The sequence below is a fragment of the Pipistrellus kuhlii genome, unplaced genomic scaffold (genome assembly GCF_014108245.1).
Source record: "Pipistrellus kuhlii isolate mPipKuh1 unplaced genomic scaffold, mPipKuh1.p scaffold_m20_p_3, whole genome shotgun sequence".
Classification (NCBI taxonomy): domain Eukaryota; kingdom Metazoa; phylum Chordata; class Mammalia; order Chiroptera; family Vespertilionidae; genus Pipistrellus; species Pipistrellus kuhlii.
The window spans coordinates 52,036,696-52,062,325 of NW_023425529.1; the positions used below are offsets into that span (position 1 = coordinate 52,036,696).

The following is a 25,630-nucleotide window of genomic DNA, read 5'->3' on the forward strand; positions in this document are numbered from 1 at the left end:
GGTGTGCTTGGCTTCTTCCATTGCCGGAGGCAACCCTAGCCTCCTGCTCTTTCCAGCTCCATGCCTTCTGCCATTTCTGTTTGTATTTATGTATCTTCTATCATTGAAACTTTGTAGCCTTGAGTGAAGGCTTAGGCCTAGGCCGGCAAGGGCAGGAGCAAAGCTTGATTTCCTCCATTGCTGTGGAAACCCAAACCTCCCTCTTGCTCTCTGTGGTGGTGGCCATCTTGGTTGGATTTATTTGCATTTTTGCTCCTGATTGGCTGGTAGGTGTGGCTTGTGTGTTTAGCGGAGTGATGGTTAATTTGCTTATTACTCTTTTATTATATAAGAATTTTGAGTATATTCTCCCTGTGATTGTTTTTTAAACTGGAAATTTTTACTTCCTAATTGTTACCTTTTTCACATATTCCTTCAATGCCCCCTCCCATCTGGTAACCATCAATTTGTTCTCTGTATCTGAATTTATTTATGATTTGTTTGTCCCTTTGTCTTATTTCACCATAATATTATATCACTAATGGCAATCTTTTTATTAACATTTCTTTATCCAATTAATTACTAATGGACATTTAGATTGCTTCCTTCCATATCTTGGCTACTATAAATAATACAGCAATGAACATAGGGGTACATACATTTTTTCTAATTGATTCAGATAAATACCTAGAAGTGGAATTGTTGGGTCATATGGTAATCCTACTGCTCATTTTTGGAGGAATTGTCATACTGTTTCCATAGTGGCTGCAGCAATTTATAATCCTATCAACAGCACACAAGGGTTCCCATTGCTACACATCCTCACCTTCACTTCTATTGGTTGTACTGATGATAGCTATTCTGGTCAATGTGAGGTGGTACCTTCTTGCTTAAATTCATTTCTAGGTATTTTATCCTTATTGATACAATTGTAAATGGGATTTTCTTAATTTCTTTCTGATAGTTTGTTATTGGTGTATAAAACTACAACCAATTTCTGAATATTAATTTTGTATCCTGCTACTTGCTGAATTCATTTATTAGTTCTAATGGTGGTTGTTTTTTGTTTTTTTGTTTTTTTAATTTATTGGCTTCTCTATATATGATATCATGTCATGTGCAAATAATGAGTTTTATGTCTTCCTTTCTAATTCAGATGCCTTTTATTTCTTTTCCTTGTCTGGTATTGCAACTAGGATTTCCAAACTCTGTTGAATAAAAGTGGAAAAAGTGAACATCCTTGTCCTATTCCAGATCATAAAGAAAAAGCTTTCACTTTTTAGCATAGAGTATGATTTTAGCTGTGCATTTGTCATATATAAGCCGTTATTATGTTAAGGTATGTCCTTCTAGCTCCAATTTGCTGAAAGTTTTTATCTTCAATGGATGTTAAATTTTGCCAAGTGCTTTTTCTGCATCTAACTGATATGATAATATGATTTTTATCCATAAATTTATTTTTATGGTGTATCACATTAATTTATTTGCACATATTGAGCCAAGCTTTCATCTAAGAAATAAATCCCACTTGATCCTGGTGTATGATATTTTTTATGTATTGATACTGCTGAATTCAGCTTGCTATCATTTTGTTGAGGATTTTTACATCTTTGTTCATTAGGAATATTAACCTAAATTTTCTTTTCTTCTTCTATTTCTTCTTCTATTTCTTCTTCTTCTTCTATTTCTTCTTCTTCTTCTTCTTCTTCTTCTTCTTCTTCTTCTTCTTCTTCTTCTTCTATTTCTTCGTAGTAGTAGTAGTAGTAGTAGTAGTAGTAGTATCAATAATAGTAGTAGTAGTAGTATCTTTGTCAATTTTGCTATGTAAAATGAGTCTGGCAGCCTTCCCTTCTCTTCAATTTTTTTTTGAAATAGAGAATAGGTATTATTCTTCGAATGTGGTAAAATTCACCTGTGAAGCCATCTGTTCCGGGCTTTTGTTTATTTGGAATTGTTCTGATTATTGGTTCAATTTCATTATCAGCAGTCTGTTCAGATTTTCTGTTTCTTCTTGATTCATTCTTGGAAGATTGGATGTTTTTAGGAATTATCCATTTTTCCAGGTTGTCTGATTTGTTCACAGTATTTCCTTATACAGTATTCCTATATATTTCTATGGCATTGCTTGTCACTCTTCTTTTCTTTCTGATTTTATTGATTTGCACCCTCTCTTTTTTTTATTGTTGTTATTGTTTTTGTTTTGTAAGTATGGGTAGAGGTTTATTTTTATTTATCTTTTTAAAGAATCAGTGCTTGGTTTCATTGATCTTTTCTATTCATGCTTTAGATCTATTTTTCTCTGATCTTCATTATTTCCTTTCTACTACCCACTTTTGGGCTTTTTCTGTTTTTAATTGTTTTTCTAGTTCTTTTAGGAGTTTAAATATTTTGTTTCTTGAGATAGACCTATCTTGGTATTAATTGCTTTGTCTGTGTCCCATACATAGATTTGGGGTCAGTGTGTTTTCATTTGCCTTGAGGTATTTTTTAAAACATATTTTTATTGATTATAGAGAGGAAGGGAGATACAGAGAGAGAATTGTCAATAGGTTACAGCCTGCACAACCCCTACTGGGGATCAATCCTATAACCCGAGCATGTTCTTTGCCTGGGAATCAAACCATGACCTCCTGGTTCATAAGTCAATCCTCAACCACTGAACCACATCAGCTGGGCAGAGTTTAGTTTTTATATCACAGAGGAAAGCAACACTTATAAAACAATTTACTATGAGAATTTAGATTACATCGTCTTGACCTTTACATTTCGATAATCAAAATTGTTAAAAGATGTTTTTAAATGTGTGCCATATGTGAAAAGAACTATAGGGAACTTCTATCGCCACTCTATGTCTTTTGATTGGAGCATTTAACCAATCTACATTTATGGTTATTATTGATAGGTACTTGTTTGTTGCCATTTTTATTTTTTATGTCTGTGTTCCCTTATCCCTTTCTATTTCTGCTTTTCAAACAGTCCCTTTAAGATTTCGTGTATTACTGACTTGGTGGTAATAAACTTCCTTAGCTTTTTTTTGTCTGTGAAGCTCCTATTTCACTTTCAATTTTGATTGATAACTTTGCTGGATAGAGTATTATAGGATTCAGTCCCTAGTTTTGCATTACTTCATATTCTTCATTCCATTGCCTCTGACCTGATGTGTTTCTGTTGAGGAATCATTTGATAGTTTAATGGAGATCCCTTCTATGGATCTTTCTGTCTCTCTCCCTTAAGATTCTTTCTTGGTCATTAATGATTCCATTGTAATTATGACCTGTGTTGGCGTGGGTCTTTTTGGGTTCATCTTGCTTGGGGCTTTCTGTGCTTGTGTGACTTTTTCTTCCCCATATCAGAAAAGTTTTCTGTCATTATTTCTCCAAATGGGTTTTCTATTCCTTGCTTCTCTTCTTGAACTTCTGGCACCCCTTTTATTTGGAAGTTGCTTCATTTCACCTTGTCCCAAAGTTCCCGTAAATTCCCCTCTTCTTTTTATTTTTTTTCCAATTGCTGTTCAAATTGGGTGTTTTTTACTCACCGATTCAGTTCTCAGCTTCTTCTAGTCTACTGTTGAGACTTTTCATTGTGTTTTTTTATTGCTGCTATATCATTCATCATTTCCTCTTGATTCTTATACACTGAGTGGCCAGATTATTATGATCTCTGAACACATAATAATCTTGCCACTCAGTGTATATCCTATATAATAAAAGGCTAAAATGCAAAATGCCCCCTCGACCAGGAGTTTGACCGGCAGGCAGACTGGCCAACTACCCATGTCCCCTCCCCCTGACTAGGTTGGCCAGACCCCACCCATGCACGAATTCATGTACTGGGCCTCCTTTGTGTATATATACTGAGTGGCCAGATTATTTTATCTTCAGAGATCATAATAATTTGGCCACCAGTGTATATGTTATTTTTCTCATCCATCTGGTTTAGGAACTTGATGAACCTTATTCTGAATTATTTTTCTGACATACTGCTTGCCTCTGTTTCATTTAGTTAGTTTTCTGACAATTACTCTTTCTTTGTCTCCCCATTTTGCTGTCTCTTGCTGGCCCTGGGGTTTGAGAGGTTGAAAACCCTATCAGGACAATGGTCCAGAAATCATTAGCTCAGAGGCTGGGTCTGCCTTGAATCTCACAACTTTATTGTCTCTGCTCTGAGTTGTATCCCCTTCTCCCATGGATCTTGTCCCTCAGTTGTCCAATGCAGAGTATCAGTTCCTCTGACATGTAATTCATGTCAATTCACTATGTGGCCCCAGCATCCACGGCAAAGTGGTGCCCTAGTTCTCTGTGGCAGGGCACTTGCAGCATGGTACTGTGGCCCCTGGCTGGGCATATCAGATTGCTCCAGTTCATCCCAGCAGTGCTCTCCTGTGGCCCAGAGTGTGGCATGGTATGGGTTGCTCCTGATAGCTCTAGAAGGACTGTCCCAAGGACTGGGATGGAGTGGGTTCAGATTGCTCTGGTTTGCATAGTCAGAGCTCTTCTGTGACCCAGAATAGGAAATGTGCTGGGTTACTCTAGGTTGTCCCAGCAAGTCCCTGGGCTTGGGGTGGAGTGGATGCATGTTGCACTGGGTCACACAGTCTTCACTTTCATTTGGCCTGGAGTGAGGCCTGTTCTTTGTTGCTCCAGTTTGACCCGCCCCACTGTGTAGGGGGCAATAGTCTGAACTCTTCTGTATCCCAGAGTGAGACACACACTGGATTGCTCTGAGTATCCCCAGCAGGACTGCCAAAGGGGCCAGGGTGGAATGAATATAAGTTGCTCTGGGTCACATAGTCATAGCTCTCCTGTGGCCCTGAGTGAGGCATGCACTGGGTTGCTCCAGATCACACCACCTGGGGCCCTGGGTGAAGTGGACATGGGTTGTTCTGAGTTGCACAGTCCATGCTCTTATGTTGTCCTGGGTCACCCTGACAGCAGGTCCCAGGGCTTGGATGGCTCTGGTCAGATGTCGGGCATAGGAGTCCTCCTAGATTGCACTCACTGCAGATTCATGGAACCGGATCCTGGGATGATGGGTCCTAGCTGGCTAGTGAGGAGGCCTGGTGCAGAGGTCACTCTGGCAAGTGCTCATTGTAGACATCTGGGGTCCTGCCAGGAGGTACTGTACCACTCACTGCTGGGACATAGTGGTGGTTCCACCCAGGTAATGGCTGGCAAGTGGCATTCTCTAGACATCCTCTGACTTTCCTTATTGAAAATTGTCTCCTCACCTGTGTATAATTTGTTAATTTTGGGTGGACGTTCTCTGATTTAGTTGCCTTTCTGACCCCAGAAGGAGTTGTGTGACACTTCTCCCAGGCAGATTTACAAAAATTGTTATTGTCAATTACCAGCATCTAGTTTTATGTTATTTTGTTTTGTTTATTGTTTTTATTAATTTTTTAAATTTTATTTTAGAGAGGAAGGAAGAAGGAGATGTAGAAACATTGATGAGAGAAAAACATCATAGATGAGCTGTCTCCTGCATGCCCCTGCTGGGGATTGAGCCTGCAACCCAGACATATGCTCTGATCAGGAATTGAACTGGCAATCTCCTGTTGAATGTGTCTGTGCTCAAACACTGAGCCAAGAGGTCAGGATTATGTTCTGTTTTTTATAAAACATTCCCTTATACAATGATTCAATTCTATTCAATTGTCTACTTTCCCCTCAGCAAAACAAGACTGAACTTTCACAGTTGAATCTACAAAGAAAATATTTAAAACCTGCCAGTCCAGACCATTCATTGAACTAATTAGAAAATCAAAGAATAACACTTTTTTTCACTTCTCTCCCATTTCCCAGAAGTCAGCATTGCAAGTAGAAGTATATCATTGTCTAAATAGTGTTCTTTTCATATTAATCCATAGAATATACTGTGGTAATTTGAGCACTTAACAAACTATTTGTGATGACAATTAAACAGGCCCATGTAAAGTTTATTCTATATTAGAAAATTATTTATTGATTCAGAAACCAGGGAGATCAAAATAATTACTTTCATAAAAATGCAAGAATCTTAGTTGGCAGATTTTATTGTCATATCTTGTATATTAAAAGCCTAATATGCTAAGTACCTGACTATTTGTTTGACCAGTCTCTATGATATGCACTGACCACCAGGGGGCAGATTCTTCAACTGGTAGGTTAGCTTGCTGCTGGGGTCCAACTGATTGGGACTGGGTGATACAGGCTGGACACACCCTGGGGTCCTCCCTCTGTCCCTCCCTGGCCAAATTATGCACCAATGGGGTACCTCAGCCTGGCTTGTGCCCTCTCGCAATCTGGGACCCCTCTGGGGATGTTGGAGAGTTGGTTTTGGCTCAATCCCTACAGATCAGTCAAGGAACCTCACCAGCGCACTAATTCATGCACCGGGCCTCTATTATAAAATAAAATATTTTCTATTCTCTCCTTTTTATTTATTTATTTTTTTTTTAAGAATCTATTCAGAGTTCTATCCATGAGCAGAATAAGGGGTTGGGATGACCTATTCAGCATTTTTTATATGCACCCTTGGGAGGTTTCATATTACTGTCAGTATCTCATGAGGGAACAAACAATATTTGTTTATTAGATAACACACGGCTGATGGCAATATAAAGATGTTATTCTGAATGAAATAAAAATGTGCTATGAAAAATGAATTAAGGAGAAAATGGGGAAAAACATACTATGGAAAACTATACTCTCTCATTCTCTAACCAACACTTACAGATATCACTGTGTATGATCTGATAATCCAGAGACATTCTACTTTCCCAAGCTGGCTGTCCACTTACCCGAGTTGTTTTCACTTTATTCCCAGAGGAGCAGCTCCATCCTTTCCGATCAGGAAGAACTTTACACTCCTCTCCCTCAAGACATGGCTGCATATGACACCACCATTTCTGTTCCACTATGGAAGCTACAGGAGATAGAAAATTGATGCAATGTTTTCCATTGGGTTTGTTCATTCTCTGGGTGCACATTTAAAGAAAAAGCCATCAAGTTTTCCTATCACTGGGAAGACTGTGTTTTAGGACCTGCCTTTTTATTTTATTTTTATTTTTTGTCCAAAAAAGCTAAATCTAGATTTTCTGAGTAGAATAATTATTTTAATTTTACTTTATTATGGTAAGAATACTTTACATGAGACTTACCCTTTTGAATCATTAAACGTACAATACATAATAAGCACATTATTGAATGATTTTTCATGAGATATTTAGGCTTCATGAAAACTTATATATTTGAAAGAAACTAATAGTATGTGTGCAATAACTGGTTTACATAAACAGATAAGCAAATAAGCCCCTGATCAATTTAGAGTCAACATTTTAGAATAATTGTTATATTTCCCATAGTAGGCTGAAAATCAGAGGGCATTAGAATTCATGCAATTTTTAAAATTTCTTTTTACTGTGGGCAGTAGTCATCTTCACAAGATATGGACCATGCTAATATGAGCATTTAAATTATTATTTATGGTAACATCAATTAAATGGCTGAGTATCCTATTCTAATTAGGTAAATAATCAATAAAGAAATGAATATCCTAATGCATTTTTATAATAACCAAATTTTGTATAAATTCTATCCACAACTAAATATTCTCTTATGTGCATGATGTTCATTTTTCATTCTTAAGAACCATCCATGGGCTTACAAATTCATACTATTTAATTATCTGTTTTCATCTCTTCTTTCCCAATTAATTTACACACACACACCCTCAGCTGGTAAATCAGTATTTTGTGGCATCAAAGAAGCACTTGAATTTGTTAGAATCCCAATATAACACTGTTTATTATGAAACTGGGTAAGTCCCTAGGCCTCCTTCCAAAGGACTTTAGATTTCAAAATGCTTACAAATAACCTCCTATCAACCACATAATCTATCCTGAGGTCCCTCAGAATTGGCCCCGTCCACAGCATTACACTGGGGTTCCAGTTCTAAGCAGTCCCCAGCTACACTACCGCAATGAGCAACGTAAAATTCGCACCATCCACACAAGACGGAGCAGCTCGCGTGGTGCCTGCCACCTGCCCGGGGAAGCAGGAGCACTTGACAGTTTGTGACCGTTCTTCTATCTTGTTCTTATTACAGCATCTGTGGAGTGCCACCACCTCGCAAGTGCCCGTTTTAACATGGTGAGCTGTACAAACAGAAACAAAAGATGAGACATTAGAAAGCTTTGGACACTTCCTTCCTCTTTTTTAATTAGCAGTGCATTACATATTGCTCCATAGGAGACCCACTAGGCATGAAACTAGAACTACAATGATGCTGACTCCATAATGAGAGTTGATTTCTTTTCTAAATGTGGCAGGACCATTTCTGCCAGTAAATGCTTGGTGAAGCAGGAATAACTGGTGACTAGATTAAAATAAGCCGTTAGAACAGTCTGAAATATAGGAGCAATATATAGTGCCGTCAAAAACATATTTAGTTGCATGTGGCTTTTTTTTTACAGCTTTTTGTTCAACATGTTAAAGTGAGGTAAACCCCTGGAGAAATATGCTACCGTGTGGCTGATGGATAATATAAAGGTTATGTTTTTCTGGGGGTAAGCGGAAGGTCAGGCAGAATAACAATTTTCAAGAAGCAATGATGAAGGGAAGATTTCCCCCTTCTAACTATTCATCTGCACAGTTTCTCTGGAAATGAATTAATTGGCTGAGTCTTGAAATTGCTATTATTGTCCCAAAAGTTCCAGCCTGTTTCAGAACCCAAAAATCATTCCTTCCAATTTTGCCTGCGGGGACAACTGCCACCAAAAGGCACAAAGAACAGACAGAACTTGGATGGATTTATATCTAGCCTAGAAACCCAGTCCAAAAAGCTGTGAGGTCCCCTACCCATTTCATCCACCTTGCAGTAAGGCTATGAAGGTGAAATTTTGGAACCTGATATCATATTATGATAAGGTTCTATTAATCCTACTATGACATGATAAAACAAAAGTTTCATCTGCTAAAAATAAAAATAGCTTAGAATCCAACATTTATTGAAATACTATACTTTCAGAAGTTTTAAAACTGTGATTACTATAAAAACAAATTTACATAGAAAAAGTAGAGAACTAAAGTTCTTTAATGTTATAAACATATTGAGAAGAGCACATGCATTTATATCAATATTAATCTTCCCAGGGAGATGAGGAACAGCTGCACAGTAACTTGTTTAGATTTTCCTTGTGAGAAAGAGGAAATCACACATATTATCCACCTCATACCTCCATGAGAGATCAAGAAGCTCAAGTATGACATACAGCTTTGACAAGTAATTCTCAAAAGAGCTTTTAAGAAGCAAATATCATTCCAACATCGCAAAGCTATCCTCGGCTATGCTAAAAATTTAAGAGCGAGACTTCTATTCCTCATGCTTTGTTGGTAGCCTTCCTATGATAATTTCATTCTGTCTATGACTTGTACCTATTGATGTAGGTCTCCTAAGTGTGAATCTACAGCCCAGATTTCTTCAATAAGTTCTATTTCATAAGTGGTGCTGCCTAATTTATATCTCTACTTAAGTGTCTTATAAGGAGCTCACATTTAGAGAAAAAATAGAACAATAGACATTCTAGCCCAACCTATTTTTTGCCAAATTATCCTTTCCCCAAGACTTCTCTATCTACTTCTGGAACATACTTTCTTAGCTAAGGATGATTACATTCATTTTAATTTATTGAATGTTTTGTGTTACACAAGTCACCATATTGCTTACTATAGTATACTTAGTCACATTTTAATTGAGTCAATACCACACATCAGGCATGGTTCTAGGGTTGCAGGGTTGCAGCAGTGAATAAGAGGGGCATAGACCATGCCCTTAAAGAGCTCATATCTCTCTGGAGAAAATAAATAGTAATGCCTAAATTAATGATTCCATAGGACAATATTAGATTTGTAAGTGCTTTGAAGGAAATGCAGTATATTTTTAGAGTAATTAAGGATGGAGAGAATGTATATTTTAGCAAGAATCTCAAGGAAGACCTCTATAAGAAGGTACCTGAATAATGACCTGAGTGAAGAGAAAGAAGCTCCCATTATGAAGATCTAAGAAAGAGCATTCCAAAGAGAAAGAGCAGCAATGACAAGGTACCAAATGGGAAAAAGCATGGTAATGTTCTCAGGACAGCAGGATGACCAGTGTGGTTGAACAATTGAGAAGTCAAGGGAAAGGTGTCAGAAATGTGGAAAGATCATGTAGGGTCTGGTATGCCACAGTAAGAAGATGGGACTTGACTCTCATTTCAAGGGAAAGTCTTTGGTATGATCTCATTAACACTTTAGACTTTTTCTCAGGCTGCTCTTTAGAGAAAAAAACAGAGGGGAAAGCAAGAGTGGAATCAGGGAAACCAATTATGAAGAGACTGCAGTAGTCTAAGCAATAAAGGATGGAACTAAGACTATACTAACAGCAGCAGACTTGTGGGAAAGTAGCAGGGAGGGGTATTTCAGTACAGGGTTGGTTTGACTTGCTAATGGGTAGAATGTCAGCTGTGATGGGGAAAAGGAATTAAGGATTACTCCTAAATTTGTCCTGAGGTTGGTGGTGTTGGTAGATAAAGTCTTGGGGAAAGGAGAATTTAGCAAAAGATAGGTTGGGCTGGAATATCTATAGTTCTCTTTTTTCTCTGTTAAATGTGAGATCCATATAAGATACTCAAGTAGAGATATACAGTAAATCAGGCAGCATTATTTATGAAACAGAACTTAGCGGGGGAAATATGGGCTCCAGATTCACATTCAAGAGATCGGAATCAAATTTCCATGGAACAGCTACCACCAAAGAAGGGGGAAATGTCCAAAATATAGTCTTGTAGTGAAGAAAACAGAAAGGAAAAAAAAGACGGATAAGGACCAACATATGGGGTGAGAGAAAAAAGAACCCAAATAAAGACATAGAACCCAAAGAATAAAATGTTTTAAGAAGAAGGGATTGATTAACTGTGTCAAAAACTACTGAAAGATTCAATAAATTAAAAGAAATAGTTGTCCCTTAAAAAAAGTAATATGATGTAGTGATTAAAACCAAAGTTTCTGGGTTCAAATCTAAGCTACTCCTAGCAGCTGTGTGATTTTGGGCAACTTACCTAATATCTCTGAGTCTTTTATGTCTAGAACAGAGATGTTAATAGCATAATCTTCATATGAGTGGTTTGGGAATAAAAATTTATCATGCATAAAGTACTTAGAACACTTCTCAACTCATCATTGTTACTCTGTCAGTATTGTTAGCATTTCAGCTTAATAAAAATCATTTTAATGGCCTGATAAAGCATGATTGAAGTATGTTTGGTACAGAACAAGATGTAAAACTGTACAATTATAAAAATTTCTTTCATGGAGTTTTTCTGTGAAAGAAAGAAAGAAACAGATACCATAAAAGCATGCTTACTTGCTGGAATTATCTGGTAAATAAATCAGTCAATATCAGAGAGAAAAATGGATAATTGAAAAAGAAAGTTCTTGAGAAGGAAAAAGGGATTGAGATTCAGAGCACCAGAGAGGTTGGCATTAGATTGTTGTAGGGACACAATCCATTTGACTAAAGCAGGTAAGTCTGAGTGAAAGGATCTGGTAGTGAGAAGATGAGGTAGTTTCTTATATGATTTTATCTAGTTTTTCTATAAAATATGAGAGATGTTTCAGAATAAAAAAAGAACACTAGTATATGAAGTAAATCTTTCAAAAAGAGGAAAGAAAGTTTACCTATAAAGGGCAATTGATTATCTGGGAGGAAGTTGGCTGACACACCCTATGAAGTGCAGATGGCACAGTGGATGGAAGAAGAGGTGGAATACTAAGCAGAATTAAGATAAACATCTCTGTGACATTAGATTATTTGGTATGCTTGGAATTTTTATAGTGTTATAGGAAAACAGAGATGTTAATCATAAGGCAATTAAATCCTACAACTCTTTGAATGGAAGCCAGGTTAGAGATAAGATATTATTAGGATTCTTCAGATAGTGAAGCTGTAGGCAGAGTGCTGAGGTGAGACAGTTTCAGAAAGAGTTTGATTGTGGCTGTGGTCTTCCCCAGACTATGGCAGCCAGGAGCACACAGTAGGTTCCACCAAACCTCTCCCCTGAGAAAAAAGGCATAATTTCAGCACCAAGGTCATTTTACCAACTTTGTTATAAGGAAGGTCTTATCATACATAGAAAAAAACCTTAATCTGATTTTTCCCCAAATGCCAATATCAAAAGATGGACTTTGACAAGAAAAATAAGAGGATAAAATCAGTGTGGCAGTCATTAGTGCTGTTCACCAAATATTTCTGGTTCTCCCCTTTCTGGGATGTGGTAGTACTATATTTCTCCACCCAATTAAATTTAGATGCAGCGATGCGACTTGTGTAGGCTAATGAGATGGAGCCACTTATGAGAAAAGGGAAAGGATAGCAGTCTGTGTGGACAACTAATCTATGACAAAGGAGGCAAAACTACACAATAGGTTAAAGACTATCTCTTCAATAAATGGTATTAGGAAAACTGTACAGACACATGAAAAAATGAAACTATAACATTTTTAATATTATATACAAAAATAAACCTAAAATGGATTAAAAACTTAAGTGCAAGACCTTCAACTATAAACTCCTAGAAGAAAACATAGGCAGTAAATCCTTTGACATCACCCAGCAATATTTTTTGGACATTTCGCATCATGGCTAGGCAAACAAAAGAAAAGTAAACAAGTAGGACTACACCAAAGAAAAGTTTTTGTACAGAGAAGGAAACTCTCAACAAAATGAAAAGCCAGCTCACTAAATGGGAGGACATAATCACCAATGAAACATCTGACAAGGGATTACTATCCAAAATATATAAGAAACTCATACAACTTAACACTAACAATCTGAATAAAAAAATGGGCAGAGGACCTAAATAGACATGAAAACATGCTCAACATCACTAATAATCAAATAAATGCAAATCAAAACCACAATGACAATTCATCTCACACCCCCAATAGGGCTATCATCAACAAACAAGTATTGTATTGGCAAGTATAAAGAGAAAAAAGAATCCTCATTCATTGTTGGTGGGTTTGTAAATTGATGCAGTCACAATACAACAATATGGAGGGTCCTCAAAAAGTTAAAAATGAAACTGTCATATGACTCAGCAATCCCAGTTCTGGACAGTTCTCAAACAAATCCAAAACACTAATTTGAAAATATATACATATTCCTATGTTTATTGCAGCATTATTCACAATAGCCAAGATATTGGGAGCACCCAAGTGTCCATTCTATAAACAAATGAATAAAGGAAGTGTGGTACATTGTACAATGGAATATGACTCAGTCACAAAAAGAATGAAATGTTACATTTGCAACAACCTGGGTGGACCACCTAGAGTTTATTCTAAGTTAAAATCAGACAGAAAAAAAACACACACATATTATTTAACTTATATGTGGAATCTAAAAAAAATAAATGAAGAAACAAAATGAAATTGGTGCACAGATAGCTACAGAGATCAAATTGGTGATTGCCAGATGGGATGGATGTAAAAGGTGAAGGGGTTAAGAAGTACAAATTGGTAGTTACAAAATAGTCACAGGAATGTAGAGTACAGCATAGGAAATATACTCAATAATATAATAACCACTAGAGGACTGGTGTACGCAATTTATGCATGTAGGGTCCCTAGGCCTTGCCGGCAGTCAGGGCCAATCAGGGCTTTCTGGCTGCCGACTGGGACCTCCCTTTCCCAGCTGCCAGCCAGGGCCTTCTTTCATTCTGCCACCCCCTGGCGGTCAGAGCAGTGGAACGCCCATGGGGACAATTTGCATATTAGCCATATATATATAGATGTATGGTGTCAGATGTGTACTAGACTTATTAGGGAATCACTTTGGAAGTGATATAAATGTCTAATCACTGGGTTGCACACTGAAACTAATATAATATTGTATGTCAACTGTAATTGAAAAATAAAGAGTGAGGGTGTAATTCACCCCATTTCTCCCTACCAGCCAGAGAAACCAACTGTGTTCTTAGTAGTAGAGACTTGATCAAGCTGGGTCCCTACCAAGATGCACCTATGCCTGAAAAATAAACCTTCAATTGTTATAAACCTCTAAAATATGGAAGTTGTTTATTACTACTCCAGAACTTAAGCCTCAGTAGCACTTTCTCCTGGGAGGTTCAGTATATTTTCCTAAATGCATTAGTTGGAGGATAATTCAGTTAAGTATGATATTTTAAAAGCTGGATCATTTACCTTAATTAAGTCAATGCAGAATAAATATGGAGAGAGAAAAAAAGCACACAACTTGTTTAGATATTTATGTGATTCAAAGAATTGTAATAAATTGTTCCATAGTTGGATCATTACATGGGCTAAATTTGGCATGTCAAAGCTCTGGTGAAGAAAGTGTGCTTCTTTCTTCTCTGAAGAGAATGGAAGTGTACATGTGGTTTGATGAAGAGGAGGATGAGGGAGGCACTGCACTGGGAAATAGAGCATGGGACTAAATGCAAAGAGGTTAATAATAAAGAGAGCAGCAAAAGCAGGCCTGACATACACGAGGCTTTTCTGACCTAAACATTCTTTTCATTGTCTATGAATAAAATACTCAGGCCCTCAGGTTTTGTTTCCTGGTGAGAAATGTGGTTTTGTGAAAAATTTCTCTCAGCCTTTGCTGTTCTTATTAGAACTGAAGTTGTAAAGTTTATTGTGGGAGAATGAGAGAGGGATAATTAATCTTTTCAAAATAGGATAGATGGAGGAATAGATGGATAATCTTGTACTGAAAGAGTTTGAAGGCTTAGGTAGGGAGAATATTTATTGACTGTTCAGCATTACTTTATATCTGCTGGTAGATATGCCTCAAAACAGGAAAATTAATCTTCTAGCAGAATTTAGTCCACCTAAGCATAGCATGTATATAATATATATAGTTTTCTCATTTGTCTTATGTACTTCTTATAACCAAATTCTTGTAGACAAAGACTAATTTTTCATGTAAACTGCTCAGTATGTGGTATATGTTTAATAGATGGTAAACCAATAATTTAAGAAGGTAAAACTAATGCCTGTGGTTTTATTTTAAAAGGTTAATGAGACTGTAAGAAAGTCAAGCAGTTATTGGAATTCTCTACACAGATTCAGACAGAGCTCATGCTAAACTAACCTAATCAAATACTAGGGTTTTCCAAATTAACAATACAGGCTACACAGACAATCAGTTAGCATCACAACAAAATGATGTGAGACCCCCTGGAGAAGATTTAAATGAAAAAAAGAATAATTAAAAAAACAAACACCTGATTTCGGAGAGATAGAAACATCAATGATGAGAATCACTGATTGGCTACCTCCTGTAAGCCCCCTACTGGGAACAGAGCCGGAAACCTGGGCATGTGCCCTGACCAGGAATCGAATTGTGACCTCCTGGTTCATGGGTTGATGTTCAACCACTGAGCAACCCCAGTTGGGCACAAATTTTTATTTTTTTATGTAAGAATTCTGAAGCTAAAAACAAAAGAAACACAACCCACCTGGTTGCTAGTCTGCAATTTTTCCCTGTCTGGATGTGATGCATAAATACAAAGTTGCCTCCTCAGTTTTGTGAGGTGACACTAAATCAACCAAAGGACTTACGTGCACACATATGAGCCTAACCAGGGGTCAATGACAATAGAAGGATGGGGGCATGCGTGGGGGTGGGGTGGGGGGTTGGAATGGGGGGGTTGAGGACAAATATGTGATATCTTAATCAATAAAGAAATTAATAAAAATAAAAAATAAAAATAGGAACACCAAGTCTTACCCAGCTCTAATTGTGCCTTCCAAGCTTATTACCTTATGTCTTATTTCAATAATAGGATCATTAGTTGCATAATGGCCCAGAAACATGGCCTTAAGAGACTGCCACTTAAGTCATATCTTAAGATTCCTACATGTTTGGCAAAGGTATATTCTGGCATGAAGTCCTATAAGGCTTTTTTTTTTTTTCCCAAATGCCTTTTTTACCCATTGAAAGGCACCTCTTCATAAGGGGGCAAAATGAATTAAATAGCATTTTATTTGTAAGCATGCAGAGATTTTTAAGCATTATATACATACATACTTATATGTGTACATTTACATTTGCCTATGTTAATATGTTCACATTTTATTCATCACCTGTGAAAGAACTATAAATGCATGGCTATGAAAAATGAGTTCACAACAGAGTAATAGTTATGTAAATCATTCACCTGGAGTAGATATTGCTGGCCTTAGGGTTAATAAGAGCACAAAGCTTTGCATATCACATTCTATATGTAAGAATAATTCATTCACTCTGGAAACAATTTATAGAATAATGGTAATTGCTAACATTTGCTGAATTTTATCTGTATGCCAAGTGTTATTCTACTTTATCATCACAGCAACCATTAAAGGGGAAGCTATAATTATCCCCAATTTATGGTTGCAGAAACTGAACCGCAGAAATGTTAAGGAGCTTGCCCAAGGTAATGTAACTAGTAAGGGACAAAACCAGAGAGGAGAGTCAAGCAGTTTGCTTTCAGAAGCCATGACCTTGACCACTGTTCTCTGGTGGCTTTTCTATAGAGCTTCACATGTGCTACAGAGGACAAATCTAGGTGATGTGGAGAAATGCAGGGAAGGTATCCCTGTCCCCACATGCGATGTAGCTTTGAAAAAGCATGGGCTCTGGAGCTGAAATACCTCAGTCCCCACCTGTTTTCACCTACACTTTACTGAGCAAAGCCTTGAAGAAGCCCATTCACCTTTAAGGAATTTGTTTGTTCATGTCTAAAATGGCTCCATGAGCTGAAACCGGTTTGGCTCAGTGGATAGAGCGTAGGTCTGCAGACTGAAAGGTCCCAGGTTAGATTCCGGTCAAGGGCATGTACATTGGTTACAGGCACATCCCTGGTGGGGAGTGTGCAGGAGGCAGCTGGTCAATGTTTCTCTCTCATCAATGTTTCTAGCTCTCTGTCCCTCTTTCTCTCCCTTCCTCTCTGTAAAAAATCAATAAAATATATTTTAAAATAATAAAATAATAAAATAAAATGGCTCCATGAGCCCTTATGAAGACTAAATCAGACCATGTATGTGATGAAACTACTTTTTAACTGTTTAGCAACTGAAATATTGATTATCTTGACTTTTACTTTTTAAAGAAACCAGTAAATATCAAAACAATGCAGCATGTATAAACTGCAAAGACAGTTGTGAGGGAAAGTTACCTACATTTTATCAAAGTTCTAATTTCATATTACCAAAAAAGTCTATATATACTTGTGTTGACATAAATACATGTAAAAAAAAATTGAACCTGACACTTAAGCTACAGAGAGTAAATTTAGCATTAAGTTGAGAATTTGTATCTATCTGGTTTCCTCTCCACTAAATTTCAGTACTTATTTGTATTCTGATTTGTCTCATTGATTCTGAAATTTTGTTTGTCTCCATACACTCCTATTTAATAGTTTTACCCAGCTTGAATAGCTCCCCAGAGAGTCTGCATTATACCTTCTTCTACACAGGAATAAAGTATCACCTACTCGCACCAAAATAAACATGTAAAATGCAAGCGAATTAGTGGATTGAGGTTGCTGTAAATCACTTTGAATGGAAAAATGTGCTGAAACAGAAACTTTTTGAGACAGTTAATTTCTCACTTTAATTCATTAGAAGGAGAAAACAAGGCACATTTTTAGACTTCCTGGTGAAGCAATCTAATTAAAAGAAATAATCACTTGCATAGCTCAATGAAATTTCATAAATTTGCATAATTTATAAAGTCAGGATGATTGGGCAGGAAGTAGCCAAGTGCCAGTGACATTTTTGCAAAGCCTGTTTTCTGAAATGTCTCCAATTTTATGAGGAAAAAATAAAATTATTAGGGAAAGAAAGATTGGCACTAAAGAATAACCCTAATTAACAGTATAGTCTCCCTTAACAAAAGCAAACTCTCAACCAGATGATGTCCTCAGTCTATTTTAAGAGAAAGGTGGGACAGAAGATTCTCTCTTTCTAAAATTTTAGATTCATTTGTCCTCGATTTAAACATGAACATCTTGTATTTCCTTCGTTTTTCAATGAGAACTGACACTGAGGAAGGCAACAGTGGTCTCTTTAAAAACTCCAGCAACTTTTGCTTGGGAGGCCTTATCTGAAAAAGAAGAGCTGGACCAATCAAACCCATCCCTCCGGAAATGTGGACTAGAAGTCAGAACAGCCACATGGAAATGGGCATTTGAGCCCAAAGTCATCTGACTCAGGAGGCAGATGACCCACAGAGAATGTTGTGCACCTCATGGTGGTAAGAGATGCAGTCTCAGAGGAAGCAAACAAGAGAGGTGCAGAGAGAGGTAACAGACAAGACAATAGATAAATCCTTTGGCTGCCTTGGCATCTGCCCTTGAGGAGGTCTTCCTGAAATTTTCCCTACAATCATTTTTTAATGAGCCCTTTCTGCCCCACCCCCCTTAAATAACCCAGTGATGTCTTTGTTCTGTGACCTTCAAAAATGTGCTGCCTAGGATATTTAAGTTTTTGTAATTAAAGTTATAATGAACAAAAGCTAATTATTAGCAGAGGGATTCTTTACCCTTACTTTTAAGAGCAAGAGACAAGTCTACACTTTCAAAGTATCCAGGAAATTCACAAACCAGCAACCACACTTTCTCCTTTAATCTCCTAGTGGAAATTGACATTTCAAATGATGATCCAAAGGCCATCTCAAATTACTGTGAATGCTTCTAATGTCAAAGGCTAACAGGGAATGTCCTGCTTAATCCAAATTTACACATGCACACAAAATGTGAAGAATCAGAATATCCCAGCTTCCTATACACTATAGGAGTCACAGTGTTCTTTAATGATTAATAAATTTCTCTTAAGTGATTCTAGGAAGGAGGGCAGTACAGCCCAAGTGCTTATTGAGAAAAATGACAGTGAGTAGAAAAAGCTCTTAAAAGAAAGATGAGATATTTGGGCCTAGTACATAGTCCTAAATCCCTAAAGAGTGTAATCTTAAGTAAGTCATTTGGATCTCTGGGTCTTTTTCCTCATTTGCAAAATAATATATCAGTCTATTTATAGAGTGAATTTAAAGATTCTTTCTACTTTTAAAATTCTATGAGTTTATGAAATGATTAAGTTTCGTTAAATGGGTACTATAGAGTAGACCTATTAGAAAATGAAAGTCAAAGTATAATAAAACAGATTTTTTTAATCACTTCAGACTTGCATAAATTAACTTTATTAAGTCACTGCACCAAATGAAAAACTGCGAATGGAATTTATATTTGGGGATATATTTCTTATATGTATGAAGTCATGAATCTTAGCTTCACAGTATAACATTCACGGTAAAGTCAATCTACAGCCTCATAATCATCATATTCTTTTATGTACAAAACAGTTTAAATACTGTTGATTCCATGAGACAAATCGAGTACCAAAGGTATCCTAGCATAGTGGTGTGGGTGAGGATTCTGAAGCCGAGATAGTTTAGGTTCAAGTCCCAGTTTTACAAGAGAGTACCTACCTATTCATTAAGTCTCCTTCATCTTTCCTCCTGGGCATACAACTATGGGCAGAAGTACATTATATTTCCTTAAAAACCTACTCCATCACCCATTCTCTTCTCCCCTTTAAGTTACATGTCAATGCCAAAGGTGACCTTGAAGAGCCACAATCATCCTGAATGACTATGAAGAGGAGAGCCCCATCCCCTGACATTAATTGGCTTTATATATGCCAGAAGTAAACAGCCTACGTTAGGTCAATGAGATTGAGAAGCATACCTGTTATAATAGCAAGCATTAACTAATACACAATAATGTTCCTATCAATGGGCCTAGGAAGGAGTCAGGTACAGTCTAGGTGCTTCTTAAGGAAACTACACAGTGCTATGGTCTGAGTGTTTGTGTTGCCCCATTATTCATGATGGAAACCAAATACCTAAAGTGATGGTATTAAAGGTAGGATCTTGGGGAGGTTATTGGATTAGTGTCCTTATAAAAGAGGCCCCTAAGGAGAGGCTCACGCCTTCTGCAATGTGAGGGCACAACTTGGAGACTAAATCCCAGAAGAGGGCCCTCCCTTGTACCATCTGGCACCCAGATCTTTAATTCCAAGTCCCCAGAACTATGAGAAACAAACTTCCTTTGTTAATAGGCCACCCAGTCTTTAATATTTTGTGATGGCAGCTTGAATGAACTAAGGCATTCAAAGAACAAAAAAAATTCAATTTGAAAAAAATAAATATTTTGCCTCTCTTATGCTTCAGCTTCTCATCAGTAAAATAGGAATTATAATACCTATCATAAAGGGATAAAAGGATCAGTAGATTCAGCACTTATAATAATGCTTATATTTGATAAACAGTAAATGTTAGCCATACCTTTTATTATGGAGTCTAATAAAACCTTATTTAGACCCTTGAATCCATTTATATAATGCAAACTTCTAAGAGAGAATCATTGACTTTTAGAGAATTTAAAAATAATAAAGACATATTTTGTCTTACAAAAATGAAATTGTTAGAAAACATCTAGAATACTCACTAGTTCAAAATCACTGCCTTAAGAGTGGGGAGATCCATAATTAGAATTCAGCTTTCTTAACTCCCAGTTCAATGTCAATTCCATCACCTACCCCACATCTCTTTGCTCACCAAATTTCTTTCATTTTGCTTCCTGTTTACTTAATTTCCCTCCCTCATTTGCAACTTTACCTCTAATGACTTAATGTGGGCATCCTTATCATCTTTTCATAGCATAACCATAAGGGATCTCTGATAGGTCTCCCTCCTTGTTAGTTTATTCTCTTGCACACACATAAATACTCACATTATACCACAGTAGATCTTTCTAAAATTAAGCCCAGGGTATAAAACTATTCTTGTCTCCTAATTATTCATAGAATAAATTTAAATTGTTGGGTATGGCTCAAGCATCCTTCCATCAACCCACTTCTGACTATTACAGTCTCCCTTTCCTGTGTGCTCTGATGTACCCTACACTTGAGTCATAGAAAAAATTTTTAGAACCTTATATCTTTGCTCAGGACACCTCCCTCTCTTTCTTGAGTCCTTGCCCCACTTCTTAGCCCCCAGGAAACACCTACCCCACCTTTCAATTTGAAAACATAACAACACCTACTCTATGAAGCTGCTAATCAAATCCTTGGGTAGACTGGACCAGCCTTCTCTCCTCTGATTAATAGTTTCTTAGTTTTTTGTTGTTTTTTCTGAAACACCTGTAAGTTTTCCATATTTACTCTTTATTTCCCTCTATTAAATTGTGAGGTTCAGGTTCATGATTACTCATCTTTGATTCCCCAGCCTGAAGCACAGTTTGAGAACCATGATAGAAAAAATCAATGTTTGATGAATAAGTGAATAAACAAATGGTTTACTACAAGAGTTCTCAAAAAAAATTGTAATAATTTTTCAAGTCTAGGCTTAGATTAATACACTCAGTGAGCCAAAACAGGTTTGGCTCAGTGGATAGAGCATCAGCCTGTGGACTGAAAGGTCCCAGGTTCGATTCCTGTCAAGGGCATGTACCTTGGTTGTGGGCACATCCCCAGTGAGGTGTGCAAGAGGAAACTGATCAATGTTTCTCTCTCATCAATGTTTCTAACTCTCTATCCCTCTCTCTTCCTCTCTGTAAAAAAAAAATCAATAAAATATATTTTTAAAAAATACACTCAGTGAGCCCTGGATTGGGAAATCAGAAGCCCTACATTCTATTTCAAGTACTATCACAAAGGGACGATTTAAACTTCAGTAAATTAGCTAATCTCTTTAAGTCATCATCTATAAAATAAAGTGACTATATACAATATGAGAAAATTTAATATAATGAAGTAAAGAAAAAAATTGTAATATCAGCTAAAAGCATTTCAACCAGTACCATTTGTCCAATGAAGTGAAAGTCTGATAGAATCAATGAAAGCCTTTCCATCCCAAAGGCAGTGTGTCATTGTATCCCCACCCAGGAGATCTTGATTTTGGTTCCAAACTGGTCAGGAAAATTATTTGAAAAATTAATTTATTTATTTGGACTTTAGTTTCCTCAGCTATATTGGAAGAGCCTCTTAAGTTTCTCTTCTGCTCTGAAAACATATTATATGATTGCTATGCAGAAATCTAGATCAATAGAGGCACTTGAGTCATTTGTCTTTGGGAAATAATTATCCCCTGTAAAATGATGAACTTCTATTTTCCATATCTAATTTTTCATATTCATAATTCCATAGTTTTCTGAGTACTAAGAAGTTTTCTACATCTGATGTATTCTTTGAAGTTAGCAAGACATCTATTATATAAACAGAATAAATCAGTATTATTCAAGAATGAATGAAATAAAAAAAAAACTGCCTTTCAACAACATTTTTTTAGCACATAGAAAGTTTGCTTCATACCCCATGATTGACATCAAAAGCAAATTTAGGTTATCCTTCCTCTACTTCAGCAATTTCAGTATGGAATGTTCTGGTTCTGAGTGTCACTCTAGATCAAAAGCATATAAATCATAAGTTACTAAGGAAGACTAAAGGAAGCTTTTTATTTAGTTTTTAGAAGAAAGATGCTAGTAGCTCTTTGAGAAATTATATTCTACACTGCCTATTCACTGGATAAGGATTTTATTTTTTTAATAGTATTGGTATTTTTTTTAAAATATATTTTATTGATTTCTTACAGAGAGGAAGGGAGAGAGATAGAGAGCTAGAAACGTCAATGAGAGAGAAACATCAACCAGCTGCCTCTTGCACACCCCCGACGGGGGATGTGCCCGCAACCAACGCACATACCCCTGACCAGAATTGAACTTGGGACCTTTCAGTCCGCAGACCGAAGCTCTACCACTGAGCCAAACCGGTTTCGGCTGGGTAAGGATTTTATACTGTCATATCAATTAAGATTTTTTGTTGTTGACAGCTTCTGAAAATTTCCTCTTTAAAAATAACTTGATAATTCATTCATGTAGTGAAAATGAAATGAAAATAGAAAAGTAGCAAAGTATAGAAAGATCATTGGTTCCCAGACCTTTGGGAAATCTGTCCTCCTTTGCATTCTACTGTTAACTAACCATGAGCTCTCTTCATTCATATATTGAAGAACTATCTATCATTGAGTAAGTACCAGGTAAAGGGACCAAAATTGTGCCACCCTGAAGCTGCTTTTTGGGACATTGATTTTAAGTTGTTTTTGTAAGAAACAAAAAAACTCAGAAAGAATCTTTGACTCTCCACCCTTCTCTAACCAAAAGATTCAGACAGAGAAACCTGCTTCAGGAAGGAAATCTTAGGTTGTTGCTTAGCCTAATTTAAATAAGTATGACAAATAAGAGGGCTCCAGGCAGAAAGATGCCTGCTAACTAGATTTCCCCTGCATTCCATTGTTTCTGAGTTGCCTCACCAGGATTTGCCTGCCATGTGTGTTCTGCTCTTCCTCAACTACCTGTGTTTCCCCGAAAATAAGACATCCTCCGAAAATAAGACCTAGCGCATGGAAAGATAAGACATCCCCTGAAAATAAGACCCAGCACAACTTTGGGAGAAAAAATTAATATAAGACACTGTCTTATTTTCAGGGAAATGGAATACCTGTATTTTATCATCTTAACTCCATTTTCTCAAAAAGAAAAAAAAAAGTCATATACCCAATGTTGCCTCATAGAATGATCTTATCTATGTGAATTCCCCATGTGCATATATTAAACTTTGATTTTTCTCCTGTTAATCTTCTTTCTGTTGATTTGGAAATTGGCTAAGCCAGAAGAACTTAGAAGGTGGGCAGAAAATAATTAATATATTTTAGACCCCACATATGCATTGTGCTATCTGCTGAGAAGATAAAGACAAGGGAGTGACCATCCTGTTTTCAAGGAGCTTACAAGGGAGTAGAGGAAGGGAGCCATGTACAAAAAGAGAAAAGATGATACAGGAGCCGTGATGAAAATAGCCACCGAGTATGCTAATACTCAAAAACAAAACAAAACAAAAAGTCATTTCCACTCAGGGGCAGTACAAGAAGAGGATCAGGAAATAATTCAAAAAGAAAATGATAGTAATTGTTTTGTAAACTGTTGTATGTGTGAACTGTAAACAGAGATCAAGCACCTGTGTAACTAGGAGCAATTTATTAAGAAAGTTAACTCTTCTTATTCAGTATCATTTACGAGCATATCCAGCCTAGAAAAGGGTGCCTTTATCACAATCCCATTAAACACAAACCCCATTTTAAGTGCTTTCCTGACTACCACTGTCCTTCATATCTACTTAGGCTATCTCAATGTCCAAAGCTCTAAGCATTTATTTAGATTCTAAACTATTCTAAATTAATGAAAAGAAAAAAGAAAAGAAAAAGAACATGATGCATAATCTGAGCTTTGCAAGTTGTCTGAAGGCTGGCCAAGTCACCTTAGCAGCTTTGGCCTTCTTTTCATTATCTGTCTAGGAGGCGATCTCTAAACTCCCCTCTAGCTCTAAATTTTCATCTTTAATAACAATATAGAAAGGTATATGTTTCTGTTTTGTTTGCATATGTATATATTTAACCATAGTATGCACATTATCCAAAATCCTCTAGTAAATATTTCTAATATAAACCTTCCTAGAGTACTTATTTTGCTTCTTTAAACAGTATCTCCTAATTGCCACTTAACTTTTAGCTACTAACCTTGGGCATGATGATAAGCATCCAGTCGTGGAGTATGTTGGCAGTGTAGCCTTATGCAGATGTACAAAAATAGCAAGACATAGTGTGACATGAAGTGGTAAGTGGATCCTGAATAAATTATATCCCAGGAATTTACTTTCTTATAAAAGTCCCTGGTGTTACTTTGTTCTTTTGATAATTTGCCTTTTTTTATTGAAAATGAAGTGAGCATGCACACTAGCATGCCTTCCTGAACAGCATAAAATGGACACGATCCAGCCAATCTAATGAATGAATCAAAGACTAAAGCAGCCTCTGGTGGGAGGCAGCAGAGGGACTGGTGGTTACAACAAATCAAACAGAAGCTGGCTTTTGCACTGCTGTTGAGCAAGTTACTTACACCTAGGCTTCAGTGCCCTCATCTGTGAAACAAGAATGATAAACTACCCAGCTAATGTGAGTCAATGGTTGAGTATCAACCCATAAACCAAGAGGTCACTGTGGATTACCAGTTGGGGGCACATGCCCAGGCTTTGGGCTCGACCCCAGTAAAGGGCTTGCAGAAAGCAGCCAATCCATGATGTTTCTCATCAATGCTTCTATCTTTCTCTCCCTCCCCCTTTCTCTCTCTCTAAAATTAATAAAGACAATTAAAAAAAAAAAAGGAATGGTAAACATATTTTATTTTATTGTTGAAGATTAAGAGAAAGCTGATAAAGCTCTCAAAATTATATCCAGCATGTAGATCATGCTCAGTGATTATTGGCATTGTTGTCATCATCATTCTTACAAATCCAGGGACTCTTATTATTTTGTTAAACATTCTACAAAATGCTAGGCATGACAGATGGCAATGGTTTTGCCATTGTAACTTATGGATCTAGTCCTTAGCAAGCCACCTTCTTATCTAGGAGGCAGTAGGTAACAAAGTTGCATTGTAGGTGAGAACACAAATTCTAGAGCCAGTCTACTTGGATTCCAATTCCAGCCCTACCTCTTTACTTGTTGCCTAACC

At 36.9% G+C, this 25,630-nt stretch overlaps 1 protein-coding gene across 2 annotated transcripts in view; it reads right to left on the reverse strand.

Annotated features, from left to right (window-relative positions):
* TAFA2 (TAFA chemokine like family member 2) overlaps positions 1-25,630 on the reverse strand; it is a 430,659-nt gene that overhangs the window by 39,911 nt on the left and 365,118 nt on the right. For both annotated transcript variants that reach the window (XR_006742860.1, XM_036457629.2), the window contains exons 3-4: positions 7,961-8,113; positions 6,758-6,882 (exon numbers count right to left, since the gene is read on the reverse strand). Coding sequence is in view for 1 of the 2 variants with exons in the window: in XM_036457629.2 (XP_036313522.1) it covers positions 6,758-6,882; positions 7,961-8,113 (278 nt within the window). In the remaining variant the exon portion in view is untranslated. The remainder of the gene's footprint in view (positions 1-6,757; positions 6,883-7,960; positions 8,114-25,630) is intronic.